This window comes from Terrapene carolina, unplaced genomic scaffold (genome assembly GCF_002925995.2).
Source record: "Terrapene carolina triunguis isolate 2854851 unplaced genomic scaffold, T_m_triunguis-2.0 Scaffold67, whole genome shotgun sequence".
Taxonomy (NCBI): Eukaryota; Metazoa; Chordata; order Testudines; family Emydidae; genus Terrapene; species Terrapene triunguis.
Window position 1 is genome coordinate 37,430,493 of NW_020664418.1, and position 13,018 is coordinate 37,443,510.

Genomic DNA, 13,018 nt, shown 5'->3' on the forward strand with positions numbered 1-13,018 from the left:
GGATTTCACCCTCCATTGAAGTGAGCAGAGTGTGTGCCTCCTCTCTGTCCATCTGTTCTCTCTTGTCCTGTACTTAGATTGTAAGTACCTGGGGACAGGGACTGTCTTTTTGTTCTGTGTTTGTACAGCGCCTAGCACAATGGGGTCCCGGGTCCATGACTGGGGCTCATTTGTATGTGCTCTGATAATACAAATAATGGCTGCTAATAATAATAGTTCCCAGAGCAGGAAGGCGGAGAGCAGTCAGTGACACTGAGTTCTGACCCAGCAAAGACAGGTTGTTGGGCAAAAAATTATCAAAACTTACGGTTTTTTAAATGAAAAAGGGTTTGTTAGTAAAGCAAAAGTGTGCATGGAAAATGTTAATTCTGATTCAAAGTCTCTTTTTTGGTTAAAAAATGGAGATTGAAAAGAAAAAAAATGTGTTGGTAGATGTCTGTGCTTTACAGCTTAGGTTATTTTGATAAGTGTTTTGTTTTCAAAACTGAATATTTTTACTGAAATGAAAACCAACGATGTTTACTGAAAGGGCTTTCCAAACACTGATGGTTTTCCCTCAAAGCCAAAATATTTTACCAAAAAGCATTTCCAAAAACTGAAGTTTTTTCATTTTTCAGTTTGTTTTTAAAATGTTTGTGCAAAATTTAAAATGAATTTTTTTTCAACATTTCTCCTGAAAAATCATTGGTATTTCTGAACTAGGGCAAGTGCCGAGTTCCTAGGCTGCAGGAGCTCCCTTCCCCCTTCCCCCCCCCCAATGCTAATGGTGAATTCTCCTCCCTGACACAGCTTTCCAGGATGTCCATGTGATGATCTTCGTGGGTTTTGGCTTCCTGATGACATTCCTCCAGCGCTATGGCTTTGGAGCTGTTGGCTTCAATTTCCTCCTTGCTGCCTTCGGGATCCAGTGGGCTCTCCTGATGCAGGGCTGGTTCCATTCTTTCGAGAACGGAAAGATACTCATTGGAGTGGAAAAGTAAGACGGTTTTGGACTGATGGAAGCCATCTCCTGCTGGACAGTGGAGATGCAGGGAGGGGACCAAGCAGCCTGGAGCTTCTGCCCCTGCTCTATGTGGAGAAAGGGTGCTCCAGATCATATTACATCTTCTGCCCTGCCTGCTGTTAAAGACCCCATGGAGCCTGTTTCATAAGAAAAGGTCTTTGGTCTCAATTCCCCCTCCCCTCCTCAGCTGCGCAGGGTGCTGTGTACTTCTGGCTGGGTTCCACCTCCACTCCAGGGGTGGCTGGCTCTGCTGGATGGTGAGGAAGGAGCCAGGTGAAACCAGCCACATGAGACCAATTCTCACAGACCCCAGGCCAAGCCCCAAGTGTCCGGTTCATTGTTTGCCCTCAGTCTTGGGACTTTCATTGCTCAGGTCCTTTTGGACAAACAGCCTCATATCTGATGAAACTTCATTATGCCATTCTCCACATGCTGAGGGCTAGGGTGTTACCCGCACAAAATTCCCTGTTACACACACTCTAGGGCACCCACCTTTACCCTTCCATGGGCTCAAGGTGTAACCCTGTTAACTTAGGCACCTCCACCCTTTCCCAGTTCTTAGGGCTCCAGGTGAAAGGCACCTAACTTTACCCCTCCATGGGCTCCGGGCTCTACTCCTTCGTGGGCTCTGGGTAAACACCCATTCCCTGTGGACTGAGAGCAAACACCCATTCCCTATGGACTCCGGGCTTCATCTTTTGCGGGTTTACGGGGTCTTCCACCAGGGAAAGAGCCTTACACAGTAATATCCCCTAATACTTAACCTCTATTTATTAACAATCACCAAAACAGAATGCACACGCTAGGCATACAGTGTTCACCACTCCCAATAAGGCAGACGAACTTTTCCAGCTGGCCAGTCAGGATCAGGTTATCTAGGGGACTCCAGTTTCTGCATGGTGTAATTGGCAGGGTGTTTTGGTCTGGCAGCTCTGATCTTGGGGCTGTGTCCTGGAGTTGGTTCCCAAGAACTTCCTTTTGGATCCAGTTTAAATAGTGAAACTTGAGTCCTGCTTAGCTGTACCTTAACCAATCATTTAATTAAAATGTTACTAAACAATTTTCAATCCTAACATATTGTAAAACAATCCTTTAACCAATCGTACCCCACCACCTTAATTGATTTACACCTAGTAAAATTTGTTATGCAACAGACAAACCATCCAAGAACCGGACAGAGACCATACAGATCAACAATAGAGAAGTGGGGACCATAAAGACAAAACAATAAAGAAGTAGAGATTTCACAGCCAAAACTTGTTGATAAGTTGCCAGACAGAATGCTACCAAACAAAGTTTTCTTTAACCATCTTAAGATTTGTTTCTTTATCTGGTGATGATGGGTACTATTAGGACAGGATCGCCTTCTTAACAGCCCGATATTACATTGTTTTAATGTAATTTAGATAGAATGTGAAGATGTGACTTTCTGCTGCTTAGCTCCTGGCTGCTGCTCTCCTAATATGCCTGCAGACAAAGGCCTCAGACCTTACAATATGGCTACAGAAAAAAGGCTTTATCCTTACAAAGGGGCTCCTAACTTCCCACTGGGAGCTCCTCTGGGGATCCCAGTGAAGAGAGACCCATAACTCATCTCACCCTTAGCCATGCATATACCGAGTACAATGATGGCAATTAACCAGAGGAACAGTTTACCCAGGGTTGTGGGGGATTCTCCATCACTGGCCATTTTTAAATCAAGACTGGATGTTTTCCTAACAGATCTGCTCTAGGAGTTATTGTGGGGAAGTTCTGTGGCCTGTGTTAGACAGAAGATCAGACCAGATGATCACAATGGTCGCTTCTGGCCTTCCATCTATGAATCTAGCCCACCAGGAGGGGGATGCAAAAGTGGTACTGTCCCTTAAAGGGACAGTATTCTAGTCACACCCAGCAAGTGGGGTGCTGGTGAGGAAGCCAGGATGAGGTTCGTGTCCGGGCAAGGGTGAGGCTCTCTAGATTTGGGAGTGGTGGAGAGGGAGAATCTCCATTACTAACTTGCAGGTTGTTTTCTCTCCCATCCCCCACTCCCCAGCCTGATCAATGCAGATTTCTGCGTGGGTTCTGTCTGCATCGCCTTTGGGGCCATCCTGGGCAAAACCAGCCCCGTGCAGCTGCTCATCCTGACGTTGTTTCAAGTCACGCTCTTTGCTGTGAATGAGTACATCCTCATCAGCCTGCTCCACGTAAGGCTCCCCTTTTGACCCCTTTTGAGTCAGCAAAATCGGCAGCCTCCTGCCCTTCCTTTCTGGCAGTGCAAACGGGGTGTCACTGCCGGGTGGGGGGGATGCAGGTCAGGAGTGAGGTGCAGCAGCAGAGCTGTCTGTAGGCTATCGTACAGTGCCTGGCTCCAGTCAGGTCCATCAGCTCCTTGTTTGAGTAAACACATGGGGTTAATTCCAGCCACAACAATTTAAGCAGAAATGTAAAAAGATTCCAAACGCATCAATGAGCAAACAGCTGGGGCTACTTCCCCCACCCTTTGGCTTCTCTGCTACCTTAGTCTGGGAATGGGAAATCTCCCCGGGTTCTGCAAGCAGCGGCAGTGACTTGAGAGCAAGGGATCCCCTCTGGTGGGGTTTTCCTAAGACAGCCAGGGCATCTCCACACAAAGGGCCTGACGCTCTCTTTGGGTACGTCTACACCACAGAAAACCCCAGCAGCAGCAAGACTCAGAGCCTGGGCCAACTGACCCGAGCTCACACTATGGAGCTAAAAATAACAGTGTAGACATTCCCATTCAGGCTGGAGCCTGGGCTCCGAAACCCAGCAAAGCTGGGAGCATCTCAGAGCCCGGGCCCCAGCCACATCGGGAACATCTACTCTGTTATTTTGAGCCCTGTAGTGCAAGCCCGGGTCAGTTGACCTGGACTCTGAGACTCGCTGCCGCAGGGTTTTTTCTTGCGGTGTAGCCAGACCCTTTATGGCTGCACAGTATTTCCCTCTTGGCTCCTTCCCCTGCTGTAATATTTCTTTGGTTGAAGAAAATCAGAGCACGCCATAAAGTGAAGAGCTGTCTGGTAAAGGAGCACAGGGCCTCTGGCAGCATACGAGAGATTTTTGCTCTGGTGGAGGAAAAGAGATTTGTTCTGAAAGGGGAACCCATTCACCTCGATCCTAAGTGCAGGTGGGGTCAGACTGGAGCTTGTGCATGGGGATGGAAGTTCAACCCTTTTCATTTTAGGGAACTGCCCATTATTTCCATCTGCATAGTTGTTCCTCCTGACACCAATGCTCTGGGTGAACTTAGCTAGGGAGAATGCCTTTGGAAAGCTCCCTTCCAGGAGAGTTCATCTCAGCAGCTGTGTGTTTGTGTTGAGGCCGAAGAAGAGGAGGGAAAACAACAAGCACAAGGGTGGGAGGCAGCAGCAGTGAAGGGAAGAGGGGGGAAAAGGAGGAAAGCCCAAGTAAGAGCTGAGGACAGAGATGACTGGGGTTCATTGTTCACGGTGGCCAGATCCTGATTACTCCCCTCCCCCGAAGTTCTGGGGTGTTTACACCTGGAGTTCTGAGTCAGCCCCTTAGAGAGATAAGGGCCAGCTGGGAAGTTTGGATCCAGATCTGAGCATTGCCAATGGGTCTGTAGTTCTGGAACTGCTGATCTCTGCTCATGGCCTTTACTGGGAGTTTTGTGGCTTGTTCTAAAAGCCCCAGGTTTCAAGGGGCAATAAACTCTATTTAAAAGCCCTGTTCTTTGTCTGCCATTTACCTGCCCACACTGGGACTGCCACCTCAGGGTAGTTCTACTCTGGGGATGCTGTTGGAACCCATGCGCCATGAAGTCACATGATGGAGGGGCCAGAAATGCCCTTTTGCCATGATGCCTTCCACAGAGGAGGCTAATTGGAAGGATGTGGCTGAGATGTTCTGCCTGCCAGTTGGAGGGACCAGGAGCATTTCTGTTCCCCTCCTGTAGTGACCCAGCATAGGCTGGACGGATAGATGGTTAGTTGATTGGCCAGAATACTCCCAACATGTGAATTTTCCTCTGCTCTGTGTCCACAGGTTAAAGATGCTGGTGGGTCCATGACCATTCATACCTTTGGAGCCTATTTTGGCCTGACAGTGACCAGAATTCTGTACCGGCCCAACCTGGAACAGAGTAAAGACAAGCAAGGCTCTGTGTACCACTCCGACCTCTTTGCTATGATCGGTGAGTTAACTGCGGACTTGGAGACTTCATGAAAGCTGCATCCCACAGACTGTGTGAAACCGGACTGGAGCCAGTGCCCTAGTGGTGAAAAACTGTGTATCCCATTTCCCAATCCTGACACCCCAGAGCTGGCCAGTTCCCCCCACCCCCCAGAGGCCGGATAAGATTAGAACTAGTGCCCTAGAATTGTAAAGCTCCATGTGCCATTCCCAGACACCCCAGAGCCCCGTACTCCCAGCCTGGGGTCCGACTGGAAGTGCTGCTGTGAGGTGAGAGGTTCCATGTGCCATTCCTAGACACTCCAGAGCCCGCCACTCCCCCCAGCCTGGGGTCCGATTGGAATTGGTGCCCTAGAAATGAAAGGCTCCACGTGCTACTGCAGCTTTGAGTTCCTGGTTGGAGTCTTTCAGGAAGAGTTGGCAGTGGAGGCGGAGCTGGGAGTTTGGGGCACAGCTGGCTTTAGCCTCCTCTCCATATAACTATCATCTCTTGTGGTTTCTTTTTAACCCCCCTTCCCCTTGCTGCTCCCTGTTTTCCTTCCCCTCCCTCCTACTCCTCCCCCACACTGTCCCCCTCCTCCCCCTCCTCTCCCAGGTACCCTGTACCTGTGGTTGTACTGGCCCAGCTTTAACTCAGCTGTTTCAAACCACGGGGATGCGCAGCACCGAGCCGCCATTAACACCTACTGCTCCCTGGCCTCCTGTGTCCTCACCACCGTGGCCTTCTCCAGCCTGCTGCAGAAGAAAGGCAAGCTTGACATGGTAAGCACGGGCTGGAGACGCCTGCTGTGCCCTCTCCTGGCTCATGGCTGACTGAAGGGCCAGGCAGTCTGATTGGGGGCTGCTTCCTTTGCTGAGTGTGCACTGGATTTCATGGGGTGCGGAAGAGGCAAAGCTTCTGAGGGTAGGAGCTCTGGATGCAACAGCAGCTTGAGCCATGTTAATGGGATGAATCATTTGCAAAGCTCTGGCATGAAAACCATGTGCGGTATCCATGCATCAGCAGGTGTGTGGGCATGCTTGGGCAAATGGAGGAGCAGATATGTGTGATCACCTGTGTGCCGGTGGACCCATAGGACAGCAGAGCCATGCAGATACCTGTGCTGCAGAGCCAGTGGAAATGGTCCCATGGTGGTGGGCATGTTCCAGGGTTGAACTGTACGGTGTCATGCAAGCATATGGTGTTAGATGTGTGTGTTTGTGAGGGAGAGGGACCCATACAGTGACGTGTGTGTCAGAGCAGGGCCCATACGGTGTTTTCTGGGTGCTACATGCGTGTGTATGTGAGAGACAGCAGGCGCCATACAGTGCTGTGCTTGTGCCAGCACCAAACTTTGGGCATATCTGTGCAGCAATGCGCATGTGTGTATGCAGTTTTTTGTTTCCACTACATGAAAATGATACCCCAGCCCATTAGCTGTTCATATTTCGTCTTCAATCTCCTCCCATTCATGTAACTTTTGGTGGTTAAAAATCTCTGGCTTCAGGCAAATCCAGTCATTGGGAATTTGTGATGGGCAGGGAACCAATCCCAATGCAAATGAAAATGGGCCCAGATCTTCATTTTTTCTTGGAACATTTTCTCAGCCACTTCCCCTGCTTTTCTCCTTGCTTGGCTTGAAATGTTGCCACTAATGGGTTTAAAACTCTCTTGTCCCAAAGACAAAGTGGTAAGACGTGAGCGTTATTTGCGCAGGTTCATATCCAGAATGCAACGCTGGCCGGTGGCGTGGCTGTGGGGACCGGTGCGGAGATGATGCTGACTCCATACGGATCCCTCATCGTTGGATTCCTCTGTGGCATTGTGTCCACCGTTGGGTTCGTCTACCTCATGGTAAGCGCTGCTCAGAGGAATTCCAGTCTCTTGCCTCTTAGGGAGAGGAAATAATCTCTCTCTCTCTCCTCCATTCCCTCCAGCCATTCCTGGAGTCCAAGCTGCACATCCAGGACACCTGCGGCATCCACAACCTACATGCCATGCCGGGGCTTATTGGAGGCATTGTGGGGGCTGTCACCGCAGCTGCAGCCACTGAAGACGTGTATGGAAAGGAAGGGTAAGATTGCTTAAATCTCTCCCGTGGCAGTGGGGTGGGTTCTGGGCCAGCGTGTGTGTTGGGCGGGAGGGAGATGAGAGATGAGTCAGTGGCAGCAGCTGAGTGCCCCCTTACAGATATGCATCCTGAGTGGTGCTGGGCCTGTAAGGCTGAGTCAGGCTTGGAGGATTGCAGCCTCTTCCAGCTGCCTCCTGTTGGGAGCCCCTATAACTCCAAGGCCCACCTTCATTCTGGGTCTTGGAGGACTCTGAATAGGGGCAGTTGGGTTCATGAAGGGGAATCTCTTTATCCCTGTTGCTTCCTTTTCGGGGTCAGACTCCAGGATAAACCGTGAAGGTCTGGAAGCCACCCCGGGTCTCATTGTTTTTGGACCCCCCTAGTTTGCAGCCTGTTGGTCCAGGCTGAGGCCTCTGGGGGAGGGGGACGGCTGGAAAAGAAGGAATAAAAGCAAAGAGGCTGGGCTATGTTGCTACAATCTCCCTACTCCTCAATGGGAACATGAGCTCTCAGTGCCAGGGAGATGGTTTGAAGGGGCTGTGAATGCAGCTCCCCCGTCCTCCACAGCACGGACTCCCCGACTCAGAGGAGTGTCTCTCTGACAGCTGGTCTCATCATTTCCCTTCCTCGCAGGCTCATCAGTACCTTTGACTTCACGGGTGACTACAAGGATCGGACGCCCAGTGTCCAAGGGGGGTTCCAGGCAGCTGGCATTTTCGTGTCCCTGGCCATGGCCTTGGCTGGGGGGGCCATTGTGGGTGAGTGAGTGGGGTGCAGGGAATGGAGGAGAAGGCCCAGGTCCAGGCTGTGGTTGTAGAGTGGCCGGCTCAGCCATTCGAATTGCTCACACCCTGGCTTACAGGAAGGGTCCATCTCCTGGGCTAGAAGAACCCTTCTGCTCCCACATGCAGCCCCTGAAATTGAGACGAGCCCTAAGGCTTGCAAACATGTGGCATACCAAGACTATTTTGTTCCCCACTGACCCTATCACAACAGCCCCTTAATACCTCTCCCACCCCAGCATTGCAGGAAGTCCGACCTCCACAAGTGGCACTTCCAGATGTAATGATGTCATGTGGAAAGTATTGATTGGTTGAAACTATGATGTCATTTCCAAAAGTACTGCCCTCTGGAGGTGGGCCTTCCTCGTGCGGCAGCGCTGCTCTGTACCCTGCAGGTCCCCAGCAGAATGGGCAGATCCTGGCTCTTGCATATAGTCCACCACGAGACACACTGGGATAAGGCACATCTTTGACAGCCGGGGGCGGGGAATTGCCCAGATTCTTCTGCAGCCCCATCTGCCACTCCATCCCCTTTTAACAGGCAGGCCTGGCAGGATGAGACTTTGGGGCATGTTATGAACCAAAAAGGGAGCTGGAAAATAGCATCAAGAACCAAGAAGGCTGCAATGAATGGGGAACATAACAATTTTAGGGGATCAGTTCTGTATCCCAAACAGGGCTGAGCATTTCCAGGGAAAACAGGCCCAGGCTTGTGAGGTCCCCAAAGCTTCTGCTTCCAGCTGAACCCCACAAGCCCAGAAGGGGGAGAGGAAATAGACCAGCAAATGTAGAACCCTGAATCTCAGCAGGTTCAGCCTGAGCCCTTGGGCCGGTTTGGAGATGGCTGTGGATTCATTTGGGGTTGTCTCTGACTGGGTCTGGTTCAGTTTGTGGTTGGGTTGGGTTAGTTGTGAGTCTGGTTTGATTCAGTGCGGAGCTAGGGGTGAGCTCTAGTTCTAATTTTTTCTGCCTCTGATTGGCTGTTACACTTGCGGTCAGATGCTCTGCATTTCCCCATTTGACGTTTTGCTGCTACCATCCTGTGGGCGTTTGGGGTACGGCAGAATTCTAGCCCAAGCCTCCCCGGGATCTCGGCTTCTTTCAGAGCAGCTCACTCACAAGCAGGTCTCCATTCTAGGAAGCGCTTTTCTGCTTTCAGCATCTAACACAGGGGTGGGCAAACATTTTGGCCTGAGGGCCACATCGGGGTTCCAAAACTGTATGGAGGGCCTGGTAGGGAAGGCTGTGCCTCCCCAAACCCGAACCCTATCTGCCCCGTCCCACTTCCCGCCTCCTGACTGCCCCCCTCAGAACCTCCGACCCATCCAACCCCCCCTACTCCTTGTCCCCTGACCACCCTCTCCTGGGACCCCCTGCCCCTAACCGCCCCCTTGGAACCCCACCCCCTATCCAACCCCCGGCAGCTCCCTGACTGCCCCAACCCCTATCCACACCCCTGCCCCCTGACAGCCCCCTGGAACCCCACCCTCTATCCAACGCCCCCTCTAACGCCCCTTTCAGGATGCGGCCCTGCGAACATGGGCGGAGGACTCAGGAGGAGCAGGGGCAGCCATGCAGCCAGAGAGAAGCGGCGGTTTCACCTTCAAAGCGCTGCTTCTCTCCGGCCGGCTGCGCGGCCGCCCGGTGCTCCTCCTGAGTCCTCCGCCCACGTTCGTCGTGCTCCCGCCACCCGCACCGTCCGCCTGCTCCCCTGAGGCTGCAGGTGAGCCTCCCTTCCTGCTCTCCCCTGCCCCCGCAGTGCAGCCCCCTCCCGCGCTGGCGGCACATCACGCTGAGGCTGCGGGGAAAGGGGGACAGCGGGGGAGGGGCTAGCCTCCCCGGCCGGGAGCTCAAGGGCTCGCGGGATGTGGCCTGCGGGCTGTAGTTTGCCCTCCTCTGATCTAACAGATAGTAGGAGAGGAGATGGCCCCTTCCCCAGCTGTTTCCTCTAGGGTTGCCCACATTGCTATAATGCAGCACATGATTCACCCTTTAAAATTACCCCCAGCCTGTGAACTCCACTGAATAACATTGAGTTCCCCGAAACAATATGAAGGGCCAGGGGTAGACATGCTCAAAACTGACCCAACCTCACTTCACCTACAACACTGGGAGGGAATAGTTTCCCTGACCCGTCCCTGCCCCAACCGCTCACCCCAGCGGGGCTCATCCCTGGCCCTGGCCGCTTGCCCCTGGCCCTGGCCCGCTTGTTTCTCACTGATTGAGGCATTTCCCATCTCACTCTCTGTTTTGTGGCTTTAAGGTGCTATTTTGAAAATGCCGTTCTTGGGGGACCCTGCAGATGAGAACTGCTTTGAGGATGATGTCTACTGGGAGGTGAGCTATGGGGGCTGGTCCTCGTCACTGTGGCCAGGGCAGGGGGGCTTTGGGGCCTGGTGGCCTGTTTGCAGAAAGTGGGGGGGAGGGTGTCGCAGTCAGGTGCCCTTCGGCTGACGGGGATTTGGGACTTGGTGTCCAGCACTCGGCTGGGGGAATGGGGTTTGGTGACGGGGGGGGGGGGGGGGTGTGGGGCCGGGGGGGGTGTTGGGATCATGTTTGTGGCTTTGGACCTGAGCTATGTGGACTGTTTGGGAGTTGTGGTGTGTCACAAGGTGGCGCTATTGTCCATGACATCGCCGCATCATTGTTTATAGTTTTCCTCCCCATCTGTGTGGCTATGGCACCCCCCACTGGCAGGAAAGCAGGTTCTGTCGATGCCTTCATGACAGGGCATCGGGGCCTGATGGAAGTTTCGTTGTCTTTGCAGGTGCCTGAGGATGAGGAGAGCGGCCTGTACCACATGCATGACCCCACCCTCAAACCTGTGACTTCCTAACCCACCTGGGTAGGCAGAGCTGAGATGCATGGGGAGGGCAGGCCTTGGAGAGCCCAAGAGCTGGGCAGGAAGAGGGTGCTCCTAGAGCACTAGCATCCAGCACCTGGAAGCACTGCATGGACAGGGACTAGTGGATCCTAGTTGCCCTCGTGGCAACACACAAGCCCAGGGCACTGGCCAGTGCCATGCACACATGGGCTCATCCATCAGGGATCCACGGCAGCATGTTTGCCTCGTGGCAGAAATGCTGGGCACTGAGACCTCTTTGGTGTGGGAATGGCAGGAAGGGAGTTGGGGAGTGGGTGTATATGGGTGTGAGGTGTGACTGTACTAACTTCCTGTTGTTGGTATCACAGTAAAGGGCAGGATTTCACCAGGAGAAGGGTAAGGAGAGGTGCTAAGCGGCACAGCTCCTGTGTCTCAGGCCGTGCCCAGTGTGGTGAAACCTTACCCCAAAGGCGACTGCTCAGTCACTAGCCCAGTCGGGGGGAGGGGGCAGATGGCGGGGAGGGGTGTGGGTGCCGGGCAACTGCCAGGGGAATGTGCCAGGTGGCCGGTGAGAGGGAGGGATACTCTCCATCATCCTGCTGTTAAGAGGTCACAGACAGACCCCTGACCTGCCTCTCCCTCTGGGTTTCCTTTAGGTGGCATTCGGACTCCTCAGTCTAGCTCTCCAGAGAAGCCATTGGTGTATTTCTAGAAAAGGAGGTGCCCTGCGCCAATCCCCATCTGGACACAGACTCTTTGAGAGCTTCCAAAAGCCCCATTTCCTTTCCCACATTCCCCTCCGTGGTGGGATAGCCTGGAAGAGGCCCTGTATACACTAAGCAACACACTGGAGAACAGCCAGTGAAGCCATATGTCTGTGCAACGGGCCAGAGGTTTGAAACGGACACTGGGGCATCTCCCTTAGCACTGCCACGGGGCAGCAGCAGTGGGAGAGGCCTTAGCACCTCTGGGGAGTTCTTTTACTAGGTGCTTGTTGGGTGGGATCTCTCAGGTTTCAAGTTCCCAGATTTTACACTGGAACAATTCAGCTGGCGCTGTGCCTGGGCCCAGAGTTAACTGGGCCCCACGACACCTTGGATGCTGGGGATTGTGGAGGGTGAAGGGACAGTAATAATGGATCCAGTTTGGGGGTCCTTGCAGCTGGGGGCGCTGTTACACTTAGAGGAGATAAGCATACTTGGCACATATCCAGTGCTTTGCAATCGTTAATAATTAACCCTCCCAACACCCCTGTGAGGTGCGTAAGCATCATTACCCCCATTTGGCAGATGGGGAACAAGGGGCACAAGGAAAGAAAATGACTTGCTCCAGGGATTAGAACCCAGGAGTCTGGGTGCCTACCCCCTTTCTCAGTTCCTTTGCGATGCTGACTCAAAACAAGTGTTTGCTTTCTTGGCCTGACCACCAGGTCCCTGACACCTGGAGTTCGGCTGCCCTTCTCTCTCCCGCCTCTTTGTCATTAGCTCTTGCTCCTTGGATGTGTGAATAAAAAGCTCCGTGTTATTCTTTCCAGCGCTGTGCACCGTTGGGTAATGAGCAGTGAGAGTCAGGTGGGACTCTGGCCGTTGCCCCATTTCCCCCAGTAGCAATACAAAGGGAGCCATTGTGGGAGGATGCTGGGATAGAGACAGATTCACTTGCCACGTGATTGGTTCATGGGAATCTTTCAGCCCTCAATGGAAGGTTTGGGGTGGGGGAGGAGGGCGGGTTGATCCCTGTTTTTGTTGCACAGAGTCCCATGCTACCAGCCTCCTTGAGCAGGCCAACAGCCCCCTCCTGCCACTACAGTGGGGCGGGGAATAGGAATACTGCTGGTGAAAACAAAGGAGTGAGCATCTAAAATCCAAGGACATGGGGTGAGGGGAACCAGTTGGCCTATGGGCCCAGCACCATGTTCCTGAAATACATTGCAATCCATCTTTTCCCAGGTGCTGAGCCCCCCTCCCCTCAACTCCCACTGGAGTCAGGGGAGCTGGGAAGCTCCGCACCTCGGGGAATTGGGCCCACATGGTCTGGTTTCAGACTGACTTCAGACACGTTGTGTGTTTTGAACACCAGCGGTTGACAATGCTGTTGTGCCTGGGACATATCAGGGCCTAGCTGCTTAGAGCCGAGCACTTACATGGGCTCAGATTTCCCAGAGAGCTCAGCTCCCATTTAGGCACCAAAATAAAGGGCCAGATTT

General features: G+C 52.8%; 1 protein-coding gene across 1 annotated transcript; it reads left to right on the plus strand.

Annotated features, from left to right (window-relative positions):
• Positions 1–794: 794 nt before the first annotated feature.
• Positions 795–11,883, plus strand: RHCG (Rh family C glycoprotein). The gene is made up of 10 exons (XM_026648556.1): positions 795–976; positions 3,039–3,189; positions 5,009–5,156; positions 5,751–5,917; positions 6,852–6,989; positions 7,073–7,209; positions 7,840–7,964; positions 10,252–10,325; positions 10,756–10,833; positions 11,469–11,883. Exons 1-9 carry the CDS (start codon positions 810–812, stop codon positions 10,822–10,824), a joined length of 1,176 nt encoding a protein of 391 aa, XP_026504341.1. The 5' UTR covers positions 795–809; the 3' UTR covers positions 10,825–10,833; positions 11,469–11,883.
• The last annotated feature ends 1,135 nt before the right edge of the window (positions 11,884–13,018 follow it).

What these genes read in the sequence shown, in the direction of transcription:
- RHCG (XM_026648556.1), top strand. Translation starts at nt 810, where the DNA reads ATGATCTTCGTGGGTTTTGGCTTCCTGATGACATTCCTCCAGCGCTAT. An exon ending in ATACTCATTGGAGTGGAAAA is followed by an intron (nt 977 to 3,038) that starts GTAAGACGGTTT and finishes CCCACTCCCCAG; the next exon opens with CCTGATCAATGCAGATTTCT. An exon ending in CGACCTCTTTGCTATGATCG is followed by an intron (nt 5,157 to 5,750) that starts GTGAGTTAACTG and finishes CTCCTCTCCCAG; the next exon opens with GTACCCTGTACCTGTGGTTG.